At 34.8% G+C, this 25,760-nt stretch overlaps 2 protein-coding genes and 2 non-coding genes across 5 annotated transcripts; 3 read left to right on the forward strand and 1 right to left on the reverse strand.

Moving 5' to 3' along the window:
- Positions 1-1,759: 1,759 nt before the first annotated feature.
- On the reverse strand, positions 1,760-6,027 carry LOC117321895 (torsin-1A-interacting protein 2-like). Of its 2 annotated transcripts, none has more exons than XM_033876519.1 (2): positions 5,971-6,027; positions 1,760-4,937 (listed from the first exon to the last, which is right to left on the reverse strand). In XM_033876519.1, exon 2 carries the CDS (start codon positions 4,890-4,892, stop codon positions 3,678-3,680), a length of 1,215 nt encoding a protein of 404 aa, XP_033732410.1. In that variant the 5' UTR covers positions 4,893-4,937; positions 5,971-6,027; the 3' UTR covers positions 1,760-3,677. The 2 variants fall into 2 exon arrangements, with proteins under 2 accessions (XP_033732410.1, XP_033732411.1); XM_033876520.1 differs by having other exon boundaries at positions 5,933-5,985.
- A 3,143-nt stretch (positions 6,028-9,170) lies between these two features.
- On the forward strand, positions 9,171-9,244 carry Trnar-ucu. Its single transcript has one exon. It is a non-coding gene; the product is annotated as a tRNA-Arg (tRNA).
- A 2,193-nt stretch (positions 9,245-11,437) lies between these two features.
- On the forward strand, positions 11,438-11,511 carry Trnar-ucu. Its single transcript has one exon. It is a non-coding gene; the product is annotated as a tRNA-Arg (tRNA).
- A 2,749-nt stretch (positions 11,512-14,260) lies between these two features.
- LOC117321896 lies at positions 14,261-24,331 on the forward strand. Its single transcript, XM_033876521.1, has 5 exons — positions 14,261-14,354; positions 17,989-18,442; positions 18,880-19,281; positions 19,641-20,140; positions 21,672-24,331. Exons 2-5 carry the CDS (start codon positions 18,430-18,432, stop codon positions 21,810-21,812), a joined length of 1,056 nt encoding a protein of 351 aa, XP_033732412.1. The 5' UTR covers positions 14,261-14,354; positions 17,989-18,429; the 3' UTR covers positions 21,813-24,331.
- Positions 24,332-25,760: the final 1,429 nt, after the last annotated feature.

Here is a 25,760-nt window from a genome sequence, read left to right on the forward strand (position 1 = left end):
TACCACTCTGTAATAACGACAGTTGTGGTGTAGCTACAGTGACAGTGTACCACTCTGTAATAACGACAGTTGTGGTGTAGCTACAGTGACAGTGTACCACTCTGTAATACGACAGTTGTGGTGTAAGCTACAGTGACAGTGTACCACTCTGTAATAACGACAGTTGTGGTGTAGCTACAGTGACAGTGTACCACTCTGTAATAACGACAGTTGTGGTGTAGCTACAGTGACAGTGTACCACTCTGTAATAACGACAGTTGTAGTGTAGCTACAGTGACAGTGTAACACTCTGTAATAACGACAGTTGTGATGTAGCTACAGTGACAGTGTACCACTCTGTAATAACGACAGTTGTGGTGTAGCTACAGTGACAGTGTAACACTCTGTAATAACGACAGTTGTGGTGTAGCTACAGTGACAGTGTACCACTCTGTAATAACGACAGTTGTGGTGTAGCTACAGTGACAGTGTACCACTCTGTAATAACGACAGTTGTGGTGTAGCTACAGTGACAGTGTAACACTCTGTAATAACGACAGTTGTGGTGTAGCTAAAGTGACAGTGTATCACTCTGTAATAACGACAGTTGTAGTGTAGCTACATTGACATTGTATTGTAGATTCTAAATATGAAGATATGACAGGACATCAATTATTTATCTGATGATGTGACAGGACTCAATTCTTTATCGGAGGATGTGACAGGTCAACAGTTATTTATCTGAAGATGTGACAGAACAATTATTCTTAATCTGCAGATGTGACAGATCATCCATACTTTATCTGATGATGTGACAGGACTTGTTTCTTTATCTGAGGAAGTGACAGAACATCTTTTCTTCAACAGCGGATGTGACATGTCAGCAATGCTGTATTGAGGAATGTGACAGGACAACCATTCTTTATGTGAGGATGTGACAGGAAACATTTTTGTTATCTAAGAATGTGACAGGACAACCATTCTTTATCACAAGAAGTGGCAAACAATTATTATTATCTGAGGATTTGACAGGAAAATCCTTCATCTGAGAATGTGACAGGATGACATCAATTATTTATCTGGGAATGTGACAGGATATTCTGTTTTTTATCTAAGGGATGACAGGACATGAATTCTTTATCTGAGGATGTGACAGGACATCCATTCTTTACCACAAGGAGTAACAAACAATTCTTTATCTGAGGATGTGACAGAACAACAAGTCTTTATCTAAGGATGTGACAGAACAACAATTCTTTATCTGAGGATGTGACAGAACAACAATTCTTTATCTGAGGATGTGACAGAACAACAAGTCTTTATCTGAGGATGTGACAGAACAACAAGTCTTTATCTGAGGATGTGACAGAACAACAAGTCTTTATCTGAGGATGTGACAGAACAACAAGTCTTTATTTAGGTATGTGGCAGGTCAACAATTCTTTATTTAGGGATGTGGCAGGTCAACAAATCTTTATCTGAGGATGTGACAGAACAACAAATCTTTATCTGAGGATGTGACAGGTCAATTTTTCTTTATCTGAAGATGTGACAGGACCCAATTCTTCATCTGAGGGCGAGACAGGATATTCATTCTCTTTTGTCAGATGTAACCTGGTTTGAACTAATTAGGGTGTTACATGTCAAGTCTTTGTCATCTTTGTGATGTGGCAGGACAGAAAACAGTAAGTTATTAATATATATAATTATAATGCTTAGCTACATAATTACATACATGTAAGTAGCAAAATTACAAGTACAGTGTATACTCCAACTCGTCTTTCCATGATCAACAAATTTTATTATGAATCAACATATGCAGTAGCTGCTCAATCATTGTCAAGGTTACATTCAACAATACAGAAAAAATAATTGACAAGACATTTTCCGAAGAATATTAAATATTCTTACTCCACATGTTAATGTGTTTCATTAACATTAAATCTAATTAGGTTATAACCTAATTATTAAACCACTCACTCCTACCATTCTCCTTTCTATCAATACTTTTAGTTTCAACCATATTTTATTTCATATTCAATATGAATCAATAATTATTACTCAAAGTGTGCAGAGATAGCTTTTTAATTTGCATTCAAACTTGCGATTGTACTGTGAGCTAATATCCCCCTTACAATTAATAAAAAAATGTGTGGAAAACACATTAATATGCATGTACCAATATACAAGTATATGGGCATGAACACTTCATAAAGATTACTTCAATTTAATGAAAGATTTTGTGACATGATACAAAAAATCTAAACAAACTGGATTACATTTTCCCACAGTCTCAATTAACTCACTTATATAAATACTATTGTACATTGATTGTAACAAATTGTCAATTGAAAAAATATCTAAATAAAAATGTGATATTTTCTCTTTGGTAATCAACTTAAACATTCCTGTACTTGATATAGTCAACTTTCTACTGTTCTATAAGTGACTTGTGATATTGATACACATTTATTATGCCAGATGTAAATCAACGTACAGTATCTATATCCTGAAGTTACATATCAAATCACTACATTTATTTTGATAAGGTCCTATTTTTCTGAATTGATATTTGAAATTTTGAACACATATTTTAGTTGTGATCTTGCAAACTTTATTTTTGTAAACGCATTGCAACACAAGTTATAGCAATTTATATGTATCACTCTTGTTGGCTCGGATGGAAACGTACGAGGAGTCAGAACTGTGGAAGGAAACCCGAGTACCCAGAGAAAACCCTCGTGCTATAAGGGTAGTGACCGATACCCTTTCATGTCCATGTCATGGAATTGAACCACAGCCCATGCGCGTGTGTTACCACTGTACCACCCAACCACCCACAGTTGTGATATTGATTGTACATTATCGAAGATTTTCATGAATCTGAAAAATCTAACAAACTTCCAATTCTATCCTTGAATAATACACACACACACAAAATTCAAAATAAGAAAAAGAAATAATAATAGGTATGGCTTAATGTTTTTAACATTTTAACCCTATAACCTTAAGACCTGATTTGGAAATGATTCAAATAAACTCTGATATTCCACTTGTTTGATTTTAGCCGAGCTATATACAAAGAAGGATAAAACCAAGCATCATACTACTAAAGCAGTTATATGTGTAACAGGAGAGGAAAAAATCCATAACCAGACCAGGACTCGAACCTGGGACTTCCGAACTCTCCCCGGGACCTCTGAACTTTTGACAGACGCACTAACAATTTAAGCTACCTGTATTCAGCCCAGTCCAGTTCTACTTCATATATTTGAGCTGAAACGTTACATGATTTTTATAATACTGTATGTGCCCAATGCTTTTAAAGAAACAATGTGCCCAATGCTTTTAAAGAAACAATCACTTTAAGTGGTCTATATGTCTTCCAAGAACAAAGTTTGTTTTGCTCAAGCTACTATGCTCTGGACACTAACATGTAATTCTCCGCATTATTTGTAATTATACGAAGTACAACGTACTAGGTTTTGTGTGGGCAATCGAATACACCCAAAACAACACGAGTGTGCAGATGTTCATGTATAGCACATCAGTGGATGCATGTGCAGCACAGGAGTTGATATGTGCAGTTGTATACAATTGTTCTCCGTGAGGTCAGATAACAAAAATTATGAAAAAATAACAAAATTATATCAACAAAAAAGCAATGCTCAAATCAGAGAAAAAAATTACACTGCAAGTCACTGACAGTGTTGACGAAGTGTTTGTTCATTCTCTGGTGTAACCATCGCAACATTATTAGCGATTCTTGTAAGCAATGGCTGAATCTTGTCTTCATCTAGGTCTCTGATCCACAACTCCTTAAGGTACTTGTCCATGTAATTTTTCTGGCTAGTTATCTCCCCTGCTTGTCTATCCATATGTACGACTTGAATAAACAACACATCCTTGTATGGAGCATTGTCACCGTCGCAGTAGCCATGAAGCAGGAGAGCAGCAAATGGAGACAAAGATTCAAAATTGTCCAGAATGACACCTTTCTCTTGTGATTGGTCAAAAATGTACCGAAGTTTGTTATCCAGCTCCTTCTTATCCTCTGCAGGGCTTTCATGTTTGAGATCTTCAGTTATGTGTATGCGTGATCCCTGGCTCCCTAGGGATCTGTTAAACAGGCCTGAGTACAGGCTAAGTAACTGTTTAGCTAAGCATTCAGCAGTGCGGGATTCTCCTTGTTGGTTTTTAGGAACAACCATCATAAATACAGCAGGAGCTGCAGGATTATTTTCTACTACCATTGGGCGAAGCATTCCAAAAACCGTCCTCCAAAAGTCCCTGGCTTGTCCTGGAAATTTCATTTTCAGTTCTTGAAATCTCTCCTGAAAGTGGTCGTAAGAAATCCTAGTATTTCCATCTGGATTTAATTCTGGTTGAACATGGTCAGAATTTGATAAAATGTGAGGATTCCTGAAAATGACAATGCCAAGCACAACTACCACGATGGTCAACGCAGCAAAAGGCCAGCTGTTTGACTGCTCCTCTTGGTTGTTTGACTGCTCCTCTTGGTTGTTTGACTGCTCCTCTTGGTTAAGTCTTTTGCTACTTTGATGTTTAGCTTTTTTATCAGTTCTTTTATGGAGTGAAGGACTTTTTTCAAAGCTTGAATTACTTGAAAATCCTTTGTCAGATTGTGGACTGCCAGCTGGTGAACGTGTTTTGATGGATTTTGGAGATGGTGATGCTCCATTCTTGGATGATATTGACACATTCACAACACCAGGTGATGATGATCCTTTTTTGGTCGGAGTAGAGTCTATCTCGTCTTCTGAAGAACCTACCTCATTGCCATTTACTATTGCCTCATTTCCTCTGATTGGTTTCCTTGGTGATGGCCCCTTTCGAGGGACATTTTTGCGTAAATTGTATGGTGAACTACCCTTTTCACTAACCTCAGCCATGGATACAGCTTAAAATCTGGACTTCTCGGGAACTGCTTTCAACACCTAATGGAAACAATAAAAAGTACTGTAGTCAACAATTATAATTACTGTATAATACACATACAGTTTTTGTGTGTGTATTGATATATAATGTGAATGTATGGATATACAGTTTGTATTTTAGCATTTATCTACTTATATGGAAATGAAATCACTTCTCACATTCACATAAATTATAATCCAATTTTTTAATCATTTATATAAGACATAACATATATGTAGTCGAGGAAACAATTAGTATGTGCAATTATACAGGTGTATACATGTACATAGCCTGAGTTTCCTTTGGCCCTCACACCAAACTCAGACATTATGACAACTACAGTGTAGATACAGATGTCTAGCTCACTCAGGTACACTGTATAGGGGCCCTCCACCAGACATCTAGCTGTCAGAATTTCCAAGTCTGGTGTCAGGGCCAGAGGAAACTTGTACTACAGAAACCTGTGATGCAATTACATACAAAGTGTACATGTATACTGATTTTATAAAATGATTCATACATATGTAAGAACTGTGTACTGTGTACTGTACATGCCTTACATAATACATGTAAGATAAGATTATTTACCATAACAATGTTTTTTTGACTATTATTTATCAATGCTAAAACTACTACTGATATTTAGATAGTGTAGTCTATTGTAGGTTCTTACTTGTAACAAAATCCGCTTTTGAAAGTCGAGCTTGTTTTACATGTAACATCGACATAACATTTATAAAACAAGAGAAAAACAGTCTTATTGAAAGACATTAGCATAACACGATAAGATTATGTGCACAACACCGAATGGACGTCGTGTTGGTAGCATATTTAGTTTATGTCAACTTAGAAATTCTTAGAAACGGGGACAAATAACGAAAGTAGAGGGCTAACCGTACTACTGTGAGCGACAGCAAATTCTGGACCTAACGTTAGCTACGTTGCATTCGTAGACCAGTATAAGACAACAGTATGAAAACTATGGATTGTTAAATTTAAACCAAGTAATTTTTACCCAGAAATAATCACTGTTGACATGATAGACTAGTTCACCTTTGTACTGTTTGAGCTCCTTACTACCACCGGAACCGCCACCAAACTGTATGGTAACTACTAATAAATTAACCGGAACTTACGTCCGGATATTTATTTTCTTTATATTTTATAATGCAACATTGACATTTATCTATTGTTAAAATATGCCAATGCTATTTATTTCTGGATAATTTTTAAATGATATGAATATCATGTAGATATATATTATGCTGTCCTTTCTTTTTTAAAAGCACCAATCGCCAGTAAAGTGAAAGCGAAAGTAGACATTTGGAAGAATGATACACTTTCCATATTATGCCTAGAGCATGTGATATTATAGTTTATATCACATTTGCCCTGATGTGAACGAGGAACAAATCCACCTGATTTTATTTAATTCAAATTGGATGGCTGAGTTGGCGTTTCATGTAGATTTTGTATCGACCTTTCCTCCATAGATACATCATCTTGCCAATGAATACCAATCGAACATGTAAAGGGTATATATAAAAGTCACGTTCACTATATCTGAAAAACAGGTTAACTGTAACAATTGGTACTTGTCGTTGTACAAATACAATGTAGCAGTCAAACTTTTCCACATTTACCTCATCATCCTATTGTAATATATACACTTACAAGTTTACCTGGAGTCCAAACGGAGTGCACTCCAAGTCCAAATGGAGTGCACTCGGAGTGCACTTGGGTGTAACCTTTAGTCTACACTCAACTGTACATGTACAATTGTAGTTAATTTTGTACTGTACATTAATCTGGTCGGAGAATTGTGGGTTAAAATTTCGCTGTGATCTTTTATATTAAATACATTTCACTTGTATTTTAGATTTTAATGTGAAACTGAATAATAGCATCACTACTCTCCGCCATCGGAAACCTGCAGCACTGTAAATTCTGATGCCATGAGATCTTATATACAACTGTATTCTTGATCGAGTGTCTGATCATCTGGTGTTGGAGCCAATGAAACTTGGACAACAATTAAAGGGTATATAATCAAAATGTCGGCTGTTTCTTCAAAAAACCAATGACAGTTTCTTTGTGATGTCGCTATCATAAAATTATGATGACGTATAAAAAAAATAAATGGATAAAAGTCATTTTTTCACTCTTCAAAAATGTGAAAATATTCACCCCTTCGGTGAAATATATACTGTAGCTTTGATATATCAAAATAATACACTTTTATCAAATCTGGTCACAGCGGCTGTTGATGTGTAGTTTTATAATTTATAATTCATATATAAGTAAGAGCTATATGCGTGTCCCATACGCGTACAATAGTGTCATGTTGTATTTTTCATGTACCGTGATATAAACACATCACTTTCTAGAGGACACATTGATTCCCCGCCACGGACAACCATAAGTCCCAAAAAACGACAGCTAAGCACTTTTTAATACTTTTTGCATTCAATATAAAATTAATAGAACTATATGTATACAAACTAATCTTATATTTCGAGTTTTTACAGACCGGGAATATCTGCACATATATACATAAATTACTTGAACATAATAATAATAATTAAAAAAAAAGGGAAAAAAAGATAGATAATTATTTAAGTTTGTGTATATTTTTAAAGCTATGATAACTTAATCAAAGGGATATATTCCGCACAAGTTACAAAAGCTCTTATTGATCTGTATCTTTTAAGGACATCTTCTAAAGGCATTTATCATATGACTACCGTTATATACGGTGTCATAAACCCCATCACATAAATTTTCTTTATGACACTAGTGTAATAACACCTTTCGCTACGCTGATTGGCTGGTTCCGTGAGAACTGTATTCATACGCGTGGGAACGACCTACTTCTTTTTACTACGACTCGTAAAAATGGCGACTAGTGCTTGTAAACTTTGAATAAAAATCAACTGAACGACAAATTGGTTTATTAACATAACATATTGTACAATCAAAGATAAAATCCAAGATGTAAACATCCTAAGTTTTTTAATTATATTTATACTATAAGATGTTAAATTAGGCCTGGCAGACATCTATTTTATGACCCCTAGTAACATATTTCAACTCCTATAGAAAATTGCGGTTGCGTTGTCCGATGAGACATATCTAGTCTAGATTCTTTTCAAATAAACAAATAATAACATTATTTAATAAAATCCTCATGAAAAACGGCAATGTAGAATCTAGTTTGTTACAACTTGCCTTCAACGGTTACTCAGAATAACATGCTGACACTGTCGTCGACAAACACGTGTAATGTCAAAACAAACAACACTGCCAACAAATCGGCATCCAAAGTCGCTTTTCACGGCAGTCTGAACACGATGTTCAGTGGGAATATTCACGGTGGAACATTTCACATCTCCATAAACTCCCGCGAGGACGAGGATAAACACAAAGCAGTGAAAAGGCGCCGTACAATGGTTCTGTACGACAGCGACAGCGAATAGACATTTGTACAACGAAGCCTCCATTATCGCGCCAAGTGACGTCACGGCTTCGTCACATCAAAAACAGTCGCTCATGAACTTTCAAACTAAAATATTTTCCTCATTGTTTCAAACACCAAGGACAATTTATCTATTATAGATTAAATGAAAAAATGCTGAAATTTTGTTTTGAGACGTGTATTTAATAAAATGAATCCTTTTCAAGAGTCAGTTGTGTTAGAACTATTTCTTCTCTCGTCGGTATAATTGACCTACTTCGAAGGTTCGGGTGATTTGGTTGAGATGTGACGATTCAAGGCAAAAGAGAAAATCAGTTTTTGATGGGGAACGATGAAAGAAAACGTCATATGATAAAAAGAATCTGTCATTCGTTTCCCTTCATGTTAGATTTATGATACTCGTTTAGAATTTTTTATTTTTGCTCGCCAGAGGCTCGCAAAAATAAAAAATTCAAAACTCGTATCATAAATCTAATATGAAGGGAAACTCATGACAGATCCTCTATTTATAAACTATATCAAAATATTTCTGATATGTTGCAAGGTCAGTGTCACTAGGAATGTCTTTACTTAGATAAGTTTGATAATTCTCCAAATTAGTTAACGAAAGGTTTCCTTGTAAAAAGTCACACCTGAGAGCATTGTTTATGTATTTGTGTATGTATAAATTTCTCATGGCTCTATGAACGCCTATTTCATACCATTGCATCATGTTATATTATTTCACCACTGTGCCACCTAGTAATTATTTATGTTTAGCGGGGTTTCCGTAAGGAAAGACCGCGTGGCCAAACTGGATAAGGCTCCCGACTTCTGATCGGAGGATTGCGAGTTCGAATCTCGTCGTGGTCTTATTTTTTTTTCTTCATTTATTTCATTTTTGATATAATTTCATACAATAACTGCATTATGCCAACTATTCAGTCAACGGGAGACAACTCTTACTAAGCTGTCGAATCCACATCTCAGCAGTGCAACAGACCCGGGGTCGAGATTAATACATATATATTTATATTCATTTATTGGTAACTTGGCATTTGTAATTCTTATATTCAAACTATCCATCGCTCTATGCCATACAGTATGACTCTGTTCAGTAAAGTATATAAGGATAATTGAATATTGTCTCAAACATTTTGTTGTTTCCTTGAAATCTTAGATAAGCTAGATCATCGTAACATGTACAGTCACGTGCACGATAAAATAGCGGAGTTGATATTATATTTATATTACATTCTTTAGCCTGTGACAGTGGATATTGTCAAGCCCCGGAAACCCATTGTCACCCATATATTTATTATCCCGAAAGTCATTATAATAACAATATCCTAATTAAAACTCTTCACACCAATCTTTTGTCTGAATATGAATTAAATAAACAATAAAGTAAAATCTTATCTCTTTACACATTTCAACAACAAATCAACAACAGACATATAATTTTGGAACTCTAAACCAATGATTAAGCATATCTGAATTACCATTAAAAATACTTACATGTGTATATACAACTGTTTACTGGCTCGAGTGTCTGATCATCTGGTGTTTGAGCCAATGAAACTTGGAAAGGGTATATAATCAACAATGACCGTTTCTTTGTGATGTCGCTGTAATAGTTTGTTTCTGATATCGACAGGTTTTGGTAGATGATGACGTATCCTGTGGTAACGATGCATTGATGAAATAGATGAATAGATAGATAAATAGGTAAACGGGAGCATTTTTATTTTCACGTTTTTACTCTTCAAAAAATTTGAGAATATTCACCCCTTCGGTGATTTATATACTGTAGCTTTTGTAAATCAAAATCATACACTTTATATCAAATCTGGTCACAGCGACTGTTCGCGTGTAGTTTTGTTATTTACTTTTCATGTAGAATAAGTAAAAGCTATCTACGTGTCCCATACGCGTACAATAGTGTCATGTTGTGTTTTTCATGTACCGTGATATAAACACATCACTTTCTAGAGGACACATTGATTCTCCGCCACAGGCAACCATACGTCCCAAAAAAAAGACAACTACAAGCACTTTTTAATATTTTTTGCATTCAATTAAGCATTGATGTCATTTTATTTTTAGTTTCATCGGGGTATGAAACAAAACCGGATTCATACACTTTGCAAACAAAATTTTGTTTCATACCCCGATAAAACTAAAAAAAAAAAAATTTACATCAAAGCTTATAATTAATTTTTGAAAATGATTTTCTAATTCAAAACATGTTTTATGTACAATTTTACTGGTTTTAAATGGGATTCTTTTTCTCAAATCAATACGCAACCTCAATTGTCGTATTGTGACGTCACATTTTTTCGCGCCATTCTCGGAATTTCTTTCATAGAAGAATGAAAAGAATTTTTCGACCAGTCACATTTGAGTATTTACCATGAAAACAAAAAAAAAATAATTACGCGGATTCATACAGTTCGCAAACAAAATTTGTTTCATACCCCGATGAAACTGAAAAAAAAAATGACATCAATGCTTAAATAAATAGAACTACATGTATACAAACTGATCTTATATTTCGAGTTTTTACAGACCGGGATATCTGCACATATATGTGTATATGTAAATATATTATATTTATTTCAATCTTAATTACTTGAAATAATAATAATAATTAAAAACAAAGATAAATAATTATTTAAGATGGTGTATATTTTTAAAGCTACGATAACTTATAGGGATATATTCCGCACAAGTTACAAAAGCTCTTATTGATCTGTATCTTTTAAGGACATTTTCTAAAGGCATTTATAAACTATAGTCAGCATCAAAATATTTCTGATTTGTTGTAAGGTCAGTGTCACTCTAGGAATGTCTTTACTTAGATAAGTTTGATCATTCTCCAAACTAGTTAACGAAAGGTTTCCTTGTAAAAAGTCACACCTGAGAGCATTGTTTATGTATTTGTGTATGTATAAATTTCTCATAGCTACTATGAACGCCTATTTCATACCATTGCATCATGTTATATTATTTCACCACTGTGCCACCTAGTCATTATTTATGTTTAGCGGGGTTTCCGTAAGGAAAGACCGCGTGGCCAAACTGGATAAGGCTCCCGACTTCTGATCGGAGGATTGCGAGTTCGAATCTCGTCGTGGTCTTATTTTGTTTTTCCATTTATTTCATTTTTGATATAATTTCATACAATAACTGCATTATGCCCACTATTCAGTCAACGGGAGACAACTCTTACTAAGCTGTCGAATCCACATCTCAGCAGTGCAACAGACGCGGGGTCGAGATTAATACATATATATTTATATTCATTTATTGGTAACTTGGCATTTGTAATTCTTATATTCAAACTATCCATCGCTCTATGCCATACAGTATGACTCTGTTCAGTAAAGTATATAAGGATAATTGAATATTGTCTCAAACATTTTGTTGCTTCTTTGAAATCTTAGATAAGCTAGATCATCGTAACATGTACAGTCAAGTGCACGATAAAATAGCGGAGTTGATATTATATAAATATTACATTCTTTAGCCTGTGACAGTGGATATTGTCAAGCCCCGGGAATCCATTGTCACCCATATGTTTTATTATCCCGAAAGTCATTATAATAACAATAATATCCTAATTAAAACTCTTCACATATCAATATTTTGTCTGAATATTAATTTAATAAACAATAAAGTAATATAAGACGCTTTCATATGTGTATATGTAGGATAGGGATATTCCACCCGAGGGGTCACACAATGTGGTGAAACCCGAGGCTTGCCGAGGGTTTTACAACATTTTGTGATCCCGAGGGTGGAATATCCCTATCCTACATACAGACATAATGAAAGAGTCTTTTTCTCTCATATCATTACCGAATTTCTGGCGAAAGTGTCCCTCAGCCATCCATTTTCTTCAATTTTTTAATTTCTTTATTTGACATTTTTACTAAATATACTTGTGATATTCTGAAAGACCATACCCTATTTTGACAAACTATGTTTGCACACAAATTTCATTCCATATGTTTTATTATCCCGTAAGTCATTATAATAACAATAATATCCTAATTAAAACTCTTCACATATCAATATTTTGTCTGAATATTAATTTAATCACCAATAAAGTAAAATCTTACCGAAGCAAAAACTTCTTAAATTATCATTCAAAACATCTTTGGGAAACTCTTCAAGTGTGTTTTTCTCCCCAAGGAACGGACGGAAAACCATCAAGCTGTTTTAACATGACATTGTTACTGTATAAAACCATTTTTCATCCTCGTTTATACGTCCACCATTCCGAAAAAAAATGCTGTTTTTGTTATAAGTGTAAGCTTCCATTTATCATCATATATAAGCAATGTGTTTAGTATTGATTGTAACGCACTTGTTGATTCTGCTAAAACCGAGTGATCAGCCTACACGAATAAAAATTAATATGGTTATCATGCAGAATGTATCTACCGATAGATATCTTTATTTATGTAATTGAATTTACAATTGTCGAGAGAATTTCCACTTGAAAGAGACCGATAAGGACATTACATTTAACATAAGATCTAACATTATTGTACAAAGATTTTTTGATTGTTAACGCCTTTCTTTTGTTTTCATTGTTTGATTAGCTTACTCTATAGACTTCTTCTATCGATGAAGCTAAAGGCTTTTATAGTCTACAAAACAGCATTACAGCCTGCATTTATTTTTTATATCCTTTTATTCATTGGTTGATGTACGAATATTGCTCATTCAGGTTAACAATCCTCTTGAAATCAAACTGAGCATCAGAAGTAATGTAATTTTACCACGCTTCAAAAGTCTTCTTTTAAGAACAGATTTATAGAATTTGCCTATATAACAGACCAGAGTTATGCCTCTATACTTAATGTGTTGTTAACATCGCAATATTTTAAAGATTGGAACTAAATAACCACGTGGCCACATTTGTGGAAAAAAAATATTCTGAATCAAATAATTTTGCGAATAGTTTTGTAATAGAAGGAAGTAACATATCCTCAAAATATTAAGGGGGAAATATTCAGTCTCCGTTACTACTTTTAACTTGTTTTAGATAATGTATAGTAAGCAATAAATACCTCGTCATCTGTGAAATATTTATGTAAATTTTTCTATTCTAAGTGGGAGTGTTTATATCACTCACAAAATCAAGACCATTATTATTATTAGTATTACCTTACAACCCCAGGCTAGCGAGAATAACCCTTTAGCCTACAGTGGTAGGGTATTTTACTTGAGAGCGAAAGGTCGCTAGTTTGAAGCCCGAAATGGGCAAGGTATTTTTCTCAACCCCTTCCTATTACAGATTTGGTGTCGCTGACCTAAATGAAAGCTACAGGAGACGGCGAGGCTTCCATGGAGCAAAAGAACCAGGGTTTGGTTGTCTTCGGGACAAAGACTTTGTAATGGAGGAAGTGGTGTACAATTTGAGAGTATAGATCACCTTAAGCTTACTAGCTCAGGCTAGCAGGGAATCCCTTTAGCCTACAGTTAGGCTGCTTGCATTTAAAGCGAAATGTCGCTAGTTCGAAGCTCGACACGGACAAGGGATTGTTTTACTACTCCTTCCTGTTACATATACACCTGATATACAATATATACAGTGTACTTATTCAAAAAGGAGTCTACATGAGTATATAAACATGTGCATATATCACAGAAAAATATTTACATGGTATATAATCACCATGAAAATGTGCCTAGGATGATACAACTAGGATTGACTAGAGCATGGACTTCCAGGTATTGTTATAATTGGTCGGTGAAAATTCCCATGTAACCATTAAGACTATTTATGTACACACCCTTAACGTCACAAAGGAAGGACAATGCTTCTATTTCAGTATACACGTAATATCCTATAACTTATGACGGTATGTTCATTGGTCGGAATATTTGTTCCATTTCAGTGATTATGTTGCAATACTTTGTTGATGAACTAGATCCACCAAGCCATACAGAATCAGACTCATGGAAGAGGGTATGTATATCCTTATTGTGAATTACAAATGTTGTGTGTTACTAATCGATTGTCAGCAGTGCATATGTACATGTATATCTTGTGTTTAGGATATGAAGCGGGTAGCAGTAGAGAGAATAGTGTATCCGTTTGATCTGACGATTTTATATACATGTATCATTTGTTGTTGTTTAACATCAGTTTCACTGGCACCTGACTAAATTTATCGTTAAAAACTCTATAGGGAATTACCGGAATCGACTAATCTTACGAGAAGCTCACAATATATACTTCATTGTTGTTGCCCGATATATATGCAGACCATTGCATTTCATTACCAACAGACTGTAGCGTTGCATATTTGACTACCTGTATGCAACTGTTAAACGTATTAGAATACTAAATGGCAAATTAAAGTTATTTTTAAACATTGTATGCCATGCAACCTAAGCCGTATCGACCTGCGTCTCGTTTCTCTGTCAACTATTGCCGATAAATATACGTGTACTGAAACAGCATTCATTATTCATAACACATGTTCCCCTGTGTTTATACGCGAGCAGTACCCGAAGCCTGTACAGTAGTCCATAGGTGCTTAAAACGTTTATAAGTCAAAGACCTATTACAGACTAACGTATAGATATATATCAGTCTATAATTGGTATTTGACTTATAAATGTGCTTAATACCCATGAGTAGTCCAGGAAGCGTGTGTGGTTATGTTTAAACAAGGGCCCTGACAAGCGTAAGTGTTGTAAACTGTGCATAGATGATCGACTTTATCGCGATGAGTAACATACCTGGAATGTCATCTATAAACAATTGTCGATCTCGTGCTACTCTACCCAATCATTAAACCATTTCAGGAACTCAAATAACTGAATACTATCTGTCAGCTGGAAATCTACTATTTCGTTAATTTCCTGGGAAGTAATAAGTGTTTTCTTATTTTTGTTCCATTTATGATATCATATTTGTAACCGAATGCTATATACCTAATGATTGTCAGCTTAATATTGATAACCTAAACCTATTGTTGTATTTAGCAGTTTAACACAACATACCACAGGTGGTACATGTAGTATCATTGTGTAATTCGAGAAAGAAGTAACCAATTATATGTCTATCGATGAAGGTCTTTTTGATACTGTTGTTATTCTCTGTTTTGACAAAACTATAAATACAGATTTGCAAGTGCATATGCATATCTACAAAAAATGTAACTTCTGTAAATTCGTAGTATTACACGAGTTTTAATAATGGTTTATTTATGAGTTAGAATCTCTTTTAAAAAAGGACTTAAATGATGGCTAGCCTATAATTATTGGAGATTTAGATATTCCTTCTGGAACTGATGCTGACTATATTCAGTCTGATATTATGCATAGTAGTTTCAATGAAAGATTACAATCACTATTAACATATGTATGTGAAGAGAGTCTACGTTTACATTTTAATCTTGATCGAGGTAGACAACTTCCGGCAACATGTTTATAAATTTATGTAAATCAACTGGAATGCGTATTTATAATGGGCGTGACCCACAAAATTTGCTCACGATTAAAACTTTTTGTAATACTCTGGCTGGAGTTGTTATGATAATGTTTGAACACTAATTTATTTTTTAAATGTATAAACCAATCCATTTCATATATACAATTTCTATGAATTATCTGATCACGTCTCTCTGTACAACTTACAAAGGAATTTCCCCATGATTTTAGTGAAGGTGGGGTTTTTGAATGTTTAACCAGTACCTCCATTCCTAGACCATAAACAAGTAGAATGAGGATTGTAAAAATCAATTTGTTGAACATATACGGGTCGAACTATGAATTTTGGTTATTTAAAATAAGGTGTTCCTATTGAATATGAGGATGAATTAAAGTGAGGTAAACTCTTTTTGATTCATTTCCAAAATGTTAGCTTTACAGATTAATTTTTATTGATAGTAATGTTTTATAATTGTACGTAAGAAAATGTATGCCACGGAAGACAAGAACTTTATTTACAAAGCTAGGTATGTCATTTCACAGTTTAGCGGTTGTGAATGGATACCGAAATATTGTCAGATCACAGAGATTGTGAGCCTTTTTGCTCTTTGATTTCCATTGAAGAATGATACCATTTCTGAATAACTTACATGTTATTTGTACCAAACTATAAGATGAAAATATATTGAAAAGTATTATTGGCCTAGACCACCTGTTTTCAAGGTTGTTTGTATTTGGTCCATAAGATACCAATGTATGTATATTCGTTACGGAAGTATTAAATAAGAACAACTATGTAAAGATTAAAAAAAAAACAAAAAAACAAAAAACAAAAAAACAAAAAAATAACAAAACAAACAAAAACAAGAAAAATAATAAGTTTTTTCTATACATGTCTTAAGCTATCGCATTTCATACCACCTTAGCAGTGTATGCCATGGCCATTTTGTAACTATTTGTACTGTACTTGTTTTTTGATGATCTGTAAAGCTTAAGGGTAATACGAAAAATTGGAAGAACTTGAAAATAAGTTCGCGATGCCCATAAAGCTTGATGCCAGGGCCGAGGTTATGATTACATTCGAAGAATTATACACATTACTGACATATCATTTAGCTTGGTGTTATTATTAGATACTGATTTTGTGTCGGTAAACATTTCCATATAGTGTCCTTGGCGCCTTGTATTACAGTGTACATGTACGTGTGTACGAGTTAAAAACGCTCAATACAATGTAACAAAACCTTAAACACCGTTTATTTAACAGTAAGGAATGAGGCCTATTTAAGTGTCAGGGGAATGTATGTCCTGATATCATATTACCCTGAATACCTGTTCCTTGGACCGGTGCCAACGATGAATTCAATATAATAGTATCTTTTTATAGAATCTGAAGTAATATGTTAAAACGTAAAAAGGTAGAATTGAATAGCCCTCTAGTATAGTCGTAAATTGTGTTAAGTAAACTTTGTAGCAATAGATCAGTCAGCGCTTTTCAGTGACGATAATACAATTACAATGTCCCTTGAATGCAATATTTGAGAACGGTATTAGATATCTACCAGTTAGAAAACTAATTGTTATTTTCCCTGTACAATGTAGAAATATTTCATTGAAATCTTTAATATATATGAATATATGCTAATATATTTTTTGTAGATTTATGTCAGCATTTGATAGATTATAACGTGATCTCATACCACATTCTTATTGACGTTTACATAGTATTGACAAAATCATCTTTTCTTCTGTCTAAACCTGAATTACGTCATTCTACTTGATTCCTGTGTTTGTTCCTGATATAAGCAAACTTGACGCCTGTAGATCACTTAAAACACAGGGATTTGTTACAAATGATATACATGAGAAGGACTACATGTATAGATACCATACACAAGCGACGGAGCAACATTCTTGCCTACCTGGAGAATTAATTTACAAACAGGCATCTACTACACTTAATTTCTTTCTTTTTTAATTTTTCTAATTTTAACATCCACAATAGTTAATTGTGCATTGCATCATCCGATCGATACCAGTTCTATAGAGACTTAGTCAAGAGTATAGCGATATCCCGCTCTGACCGACTTCAATTTATCAATCATTTGTTACTTAACCCTTGATGATAAAATATAAATGTCTCCATTTTCTTTCTTTTGAAGATGTCAAAATGCAAACCGAAGATTTAAAATTTTGCATTAGCCATTCAGCAAATGTTCAACTATGTAATGGGAACAGGTCTGCACAGATTGTTGGTGGATCACGTGTTTTACGTACCTGTCCTTCGTTAGTGTCTGGTCTGAGGAACAAGCTGATAGTTGAAGGTAAAGGGAAGATCAACATCTTTTTGACACAGAATCAGGAGTCGTTTGCACGACAAACGAAAATAACACTAGAAAAAACTTCATATGACACACATGTTTATTGCATGCAACTTCAGGATGACGTTTGTTCAGAGGGTTCCTGTTATTACAACTTTGTCGTGGAAGAAGAAAGCAAGTTAGGCAGTGAACACACCAAACAGGACGAAAGATTTAGAGAACGAACAAGGGAAACCATGGTTACTTCTCTTGGAACTGGAGGGAAATATCACTATAGTCACCATGGTAACTGAGGGTATGTATTGTATAAAGACAAACATCTACAATGTATAGACTTGTATATCTCAAATCGACTTTGATACCCAGGGGTTAAGTTCACTTTTTACTCTCTTCACACCTGGAATATGTTATGACAAATCATTTGTTAAGTTGATCCATTTCTTTTGAAGATTACAGACAAGTGACAACCACGTTCAAGTCATTCTTATAAAGTTATTGTGAGTCACGAGACATCCGTGATTGATGAGCCTTCGATTTCGTTATGACATTTTTAGTGGTGTAAGGTGCAAAAGTGAATGAGACTCCTGGAGTGTCGAGGGTGATAAAACACACCTTTGAAAAATGAAAATAATCGTGTTTGTAGCGTGAAATACGTTTAAAAGCATGATTTAATTTGTATTGACAGTACGATGCTGACAAATATAATAAAAGTGCATCACTCTATAATTTTAGGTGGCCGAAAGGAGGATCGACTGACATTTGTTGATGACGGAGACTATTCTGATCACTTCAGTGCGGACAAATCTACATATAGAAGTGATATCGAACCAACAGAGGTTTGTTTTGGAGATAGATCATTGAACCAACACGATAAAGTGATGTTGCAGGTGACAAGATCAGAGCCGAATGGAGTCTGTGAGATAGCAGTGTTGTCTGAGGAGCATTTCAGTCGTTTGACTTCAACAAACAATAGTTTCAGATATAGGAAACTTTTGAAATCCTTTCCAAACGTTCTTCTACGAAGTAACATTCTCCGTGATCCAATGACAAGGCAAATTGTGGTCACGGTACCGATGGCAAAGTCCGGAAGACCAGTGTTCATTTTTTCCGGTTGCACGTTGGATTTACGTTCCGGTGTGTATTCCATGATATATATATATACAAGGCATTTTTCATTTTTTTTCTATCAGCGGTGTATTTCAAGACAGAAAAATACCTTTGTCGATTAACTTTACCAAACTTATGAGATCATTTAAAACAAGAGTTGTAATGACAAAAGTGACAAAGTACATGAATTTGACGATTGAAAATTTCGCTAGTATCCACTGCTTACAAGTAGTAGAAAATGAAATTTGCTTATATTTACAACACTAAAAAAATTGCTATTATGATTCGGGATTAAATAATAGCGTCTTAATTTTCATGGTCCTCGAAAACTCGATGATGTCAAATTAACTGTAATGAAACCGGTCGCAATGTTTGCTATGTTTCAGATATTTCCAGTCGCGGAGTGGGCGAGGTGACTACACTGAAGGAAATCGACGAGACAACAAACAAAGAAGAAGAACCGTTGTGTCAGGTACAGAGGACGCTTGCCACTCTCGAGATGAAATGGAATCAGAAAGAAAAAGATGATCAGGAACATCAAAGGAAACTGATGGATCAGATGAAGGCTAGTCGCAGTGAGACCGAACTGCAGTCAGCTTCTCTGGTAGAATTGAGAGAGCGGCAAGTTGACATATTGAAAAATGTTGAGGTTACGCGGGGGACAGTTGAAAACACAAGTGGCATGGTTAAGAGAATCAGCAGCAGACTGAACAATCGGTTAATTGTAACCAAGGGAACTAACGACAAATCACTCGAACTGTTAAGCAAGTACATCAATCCAAACTTCCAAAGAATTAAGAAAGCTCTGGATGAAAATGAGTTTATGGATTATTTACGTCAGTACGAAGTACTAACTGGGGATCAACACGAGGAGATCAGAAGCAGGGTAAGTAGATTAGCTCTAAGACAGACATTTGCTTCATCATAGTTTGGAAAGGTCAACTACCAATAGATAATTATATGAAGTTGTTCTAGCCAATAGTATAATGTGAAAAAAATAGGATTCCGTGAATTGAAGCATAGTACAATATTTCATTTATGAAAATCTGTTTCATTTATTTTCCAGTACAATAATTATTCTTCATGTTTGAACACAACGCAGAAGCATATGCAACTTTTACGTAAAACGCAAATGATATTATCTATAATGATATATTAATGTATCTTATGTTTTTATTTTGATTCAAGCTACAAATGTTATATTGCCAAATAAAAGCAACTGCGTATTATGAATTTCATTTTAATGTTTGGCGGAACTAATCTAAAACTAAAAGCAAAATAATCAGTTTTCATGTTTCAAGCGGGCAGCGGTTGCCATCTTTGGAACTCATTTAAGATCCAATATCGTTCATTATATGATACCGTACCTATTTAGTACAATTGGCACGAAGCGATAAAGGAACACATGTTTAGTCTCACTAGTAGACATTACGTTATATCAATGTTTACCGGAGTTATGACACTCGATGCTATAGTGAGACATAGCTTGTCTGACCCCCCCCCCCCCCCCCCCCATACAAAGTTTACCAGTTTCAATTTAACCACATAGAAATACTACGAAATATGTGAAGATGTACTTGAGTCTATTTACATGGGTTTTCTGTACTGGCTTATATCTCATTATTACTTCGATTAATTCTATTCGATCTGTGTCAAAGGTGTAGCTTATTAATGCCCATTATTCAAGCCAATAGCTGTTCGGGAACCGCTACTTTGACTTGTTGGTTTTTTTGGTCTCTTTGTGTTTGTTTTTTTTTTAAAAAAAACCCGCCCTATTAACATCACAGGGTTCATTTAAGGACGGCCATGTTTGGGAGGTGGAGGAAAGACGGAGTAACACCGGCCTACACCAGTCCTGACAACTGCCCAACGTGGTTTCGAAAACTCAACACAGAGGTGGAGGGGGGGGGGGGGGGGGGGGGGGGGCTAGTGCTAAAGTGTCGGGACACCTTAACCAGTCGGCACCCCCCCCCCCCCCCAGAGGTTTTTTAGGGATGGCAAATATAATGGTACTATTTTCCAAAACGACAGTTGTCATTTGGTTGTCATGAACTTAAGTTATATATTGTCAGGACTGCTATCTTCGTTTAACCAATTTCAATGAAACTGTAGAGGACTGTTAGGGACCGCGTGTAGGTGGGTTTTTTTTTAATTTCTATTCATGTATTTAAGTTTCGGTTGTCATGGTAAAATATGTTCTTATTAAGCTGCAAACTACTATATATCGGTAAGTGTTTTGAAAGATAGCAAATTTTCCAGAGCAAAAGATGTTATTTTGGTTGCAAGGGTTGAAGATGAGTGGATTAGGGGTATATTAATTATTCATTTGTTTAGAGTTCTAGCTGTCTTCGTTTTTCCAGGCAGATTCATGTATAATGTGTAGTGGCTTTGTCTGATAATGTGATGTTTCGTTACAGGAGAGTAGCGAACGAAGACGTCAGAAGCTACTGGATATTCTATGCAAAAAGCCAGTGAGTAAACTACCGAATGTGAGGAAAGCTCTCCAGGAAAGTGGAAATGGTGACCTTCTTCAATATTTCAAAGAATGTGAAAATTGATATAAACATAAGTGAAAAAAGGGCTCAATATTAACTGTTTGTGTGAAAAAATCAGCTTCTGAACAAGGCAGAACAAAACAGATCGTCGGCTACTGATTCCTTGGTTAATTATGTAAAACACTGACATTGTAACGCTGTATATGTTAAAACAAGTTCTGACAATGTATTGTTTTTACTTCAATGTACGTCTGAACAATTATAAGCTTTTGATATCGAAGCGATCTATGTTTGCATAACATTTTTTTTCTTTATTTGAAATGAGGACGTCGAACAAACTAACTTCCATTTGTTTTATCAGAATTTTTGTGGATATTTAATGTGCATATGAGTCAAAATTTTACAAACAATCAAAATTGATATTTAGCAAGAAATGTTTCTACTTGTTAACGTGTAAACACATCAGTCGCCTCCCACCACATTGGGCTGGACACAGTAGTCTTATACTAAGTTATAACCATGCGTTGTTTGTACATTTTGTTAGGTGTTTGGCACGATCATAATTGACGTTCGAGTATAAATCTGTTAAGTTTATTAAGAAAACCAGTGTGCAAAATAAGGTAATTTTCTTCAAAGTGTCGTCAAAATATCACACGACAGGATAGCCCGAGTTTCCTACACCAGACATGGTGTCAGGGCCGGAGGAAACTCGGGTTAACGACAGGGCTATCAAACAGTTAAGCTTTTCTCAGCAAGTGCATGGAATACATTTTGAAAATATTAAAATGATAAATCTATCATCAAATCTATTTTGCATTCAGATCCTTAACTTGCTAGTTATACATGTTTGATTAGTTAAGTACATTTGACTAAACAAAAATCTTTATCCGGTTCGCAGAATATCGGACAAGATACAAAAATCATTGAAAAATCAGTGTAATGGTGACGAAACTTCGAATGATATTTCACATCTGTAAGTTTTTTACCGCCGAGATAGCCCAGTCGATTACAGCGCCGGCCACTTAACCTCAGGTCAAGGTCTGAATGCATCTGCATAATCAATTAGATAGTTTATATATTTATATGTAACTGGTCATGTAGTAAAAACGATATTCAGACAAGTATATTATCGAATTGATTTCGATATGTGATCGTTTGTAATTTACTTGTGTCTTGATAAAGGGGAGGATTGCCTCGAAAATTCTACAATTTACTTGTGTCTTGATATAGAAAATACGACAATTTACTTGTCTGTCCTGTCGTTATAACTACATGACCAATTGTCTTTTTCTAGTTGTTAGGATCAAGTACCTATATTGGACCATACCGTCGTTGTTACTTACTAGACCATGCTTATATGTATAGAAATATAAGCAGTTAATTAAATATACAGTATATGTGTGCAATATGAATGGAATCTTATCTTACATTTTTGTTAATTCAAGACTATTTTACCATTAGGATTTTTCTGATAATTATATTATTCCAATACTCGGGTCATTTTTCATAATAACCATGATACCAATAACCATATGAAGGAAGGTAACTCTTGCATCTTTAGTGAAGGAAACCGAAACAGGCTGGATTTTTGTGTGTGTATGAAATCTCCAGGAGCGAGACACATTTTTAATGGTTTTTAACACACCAGGATATACATGTATATAACCAAAAGTCTTACCTCCTCTCACCTTCATATTCCCCTCTCTTCCCTATTTTCCATCACCCTCACCCCCCCCCCCCCCCCCCCCCCCCCCCCCCTTTCTCTCTTCCTTTCTCTGTAGCTATTTTTATATGTGTTTTGTTTTTGTTCTGCTGTTCTTTGTGTTTTGTCCGATTCTATATGTCTTCATGTTGTATGCGAGTGTGAATGTAAGGTGGGCTGGATCTAACATAATTATAGATCAGTTAAACTGTTCAAATGTGAAAATGAAGAAAATTGTGAGCGAGTAATTATATAATTGTACTTTAACATTAATATTGGTTTATATTCATTTTAAATAAAATACTTATTACATGTTATTTATCGGCAAAGCCGTATCAGACTGGTTTGAAAAATCTGTGTCATATACGGTATCGCAGTTAATGCGTATTTTTATTTTCTTTTTTTCCCCTTTGTTTCTTTTATTGGTCAGAGCTTGTTTGTTTACAATTATGCGGCCAGACCGAGTAAATTAGACACATTATTGATCTCTACCCTATTGATCTCTTTCCCTCTCTTTTATTTTAATACAGGCTGACCAAGTATTGTAGGTTTATAATATATAATATATATTTATAATATTTGTATTAGTAAACATTCCACGTTTATGTTGTAGAAACTTCACACTTTTAACACTAAATGACAAGACGAAACGGCATACTAGTAGTCATCCCTAAGCCATTTGTTTGTTCAATTCTGTTTAGAAAGAAAAAAAAAATGTCAATTTTGCCGGTTATCTCTTTTTAAAGATATTTGTTGTTGACCATTAACCTAAGATTGCTCAACAACTGATTATGAGAATAATCAAAACTTTTTTTGTGCAATACTACTGTTATTACAAATAACTACTAATTTTATATTAATAATAAACAATTAAATTTTATTGTGTTGTTTTTCATTGATTATTTTAATGCCAGTTTTGATTTCTTTTCCGAGAACAGATGCCTGTTGATGAAGTCTTTGATTAAATTTATATACAATGTATGTAGCATGTCAAACGATCCTAATATGTTAATCCGACACAGCAATGCATCGGAATTCAGTAATCGCTGAATCTCAAATTCAATACAGTACCGTTTGTTTTGCTAGCGAAAACAGTAACGATGTAATTAGCTTAATAATTACACGACAATTATATGATAGGTTTTCCAGTTGTAATGTTCGGTTTAGAAAATAATGTATGATATAGCTTGAAGGTGGTGTTTAAATGTGAATATATTATGACGTCACTGATACTGCAGTGCTAGACGCAGATAACAGAAATGGCTGACGCTGACAGGACATCAGATGGTGAAATATATTCAGTTGAAAATTGCAATCAGCAAAGTAAAATGTAAGCCTTCTTTTGAGGGCACAGTTGATAGTGCTGTCTGGAGATGGAATATTACCCTAGCCTCCGTTTCGGGTACTACACAAATGTATGTCATCCATCGACAACACTATCAGAACATTATGCCCGGCTCGGGTGTTATGCCATCCCTCGAAAACACTATCAGACCATTATGCCCGGCTCGGGTGTTATGCCATCCCTCGAAAACACTATCAGACCATTATGCCCGGCTCGGGTGTTATGCCATCCCTCGACAACACTATCAGACCATTCTGCCCGGCTCGGGTGTTATGCCATCCCTCGACAACACTATCAGACCATTATGCCTGACTCGTGTGCTAGGCAACACTATCAGACCATAGTACCCGGCTCAGATACTACACCCTCACTCGATAACTCGATGACTTCAATGCATGCTTATTTGAAATTATGAAACAAAGTTAACCGAAAGGTTTATTATTATTTGGTAATTGTTGATGCTTCAACATTTTGTTTTCAAATTATTCCTTCACCACAACTTTTTGGGACATATTTATGATAAACTGGACTTGTACACTATGTAAGTCTGACTGAAATGAGACATCGCACGAGTAACGATAAACATACATTTACGTAGATATTTATCATGTCTCAAGTCACTGATCATTAGCTGTTATAGTATTTTTTTTAAGTCAAAAGAACGACCAAAATGATTATCGTTGAACCAGTTTTATTAGTTGCGTTGATAAAATATTTACTGCAGAAATTGATAAAGGCCAATTACGCTTGCCAGATAATCATGATAATATTATGAATGATGTGCTATTTGGCTTAAGTCAGTATATATTACAGAAGATGATATTTTAACTGCAGTCCATAAATCATCGATCATTTGATAATAACTAACGACTCTACTGCTCTTTTATTGACTATAAAACGCCTATTGACATTTTAAAATTGTTAGTCGTTAAAATCTTTGGCTATCTCAACATGCTATAAGAGG

This window comes from Pecten maximus, chromosome 2 (assembly GCF_902652985.1).
Source record: "Pecten maximus chromosome 2, xPecMax1.1, whole genome shotgun sequence".
Taxonomy (NCBI): domain Eukaryota; kingdom Metazoa; phylum Mollusca; class Bivalvia; order Pectinida; family Pectinidae; genus Pecten; species Pecten maximus.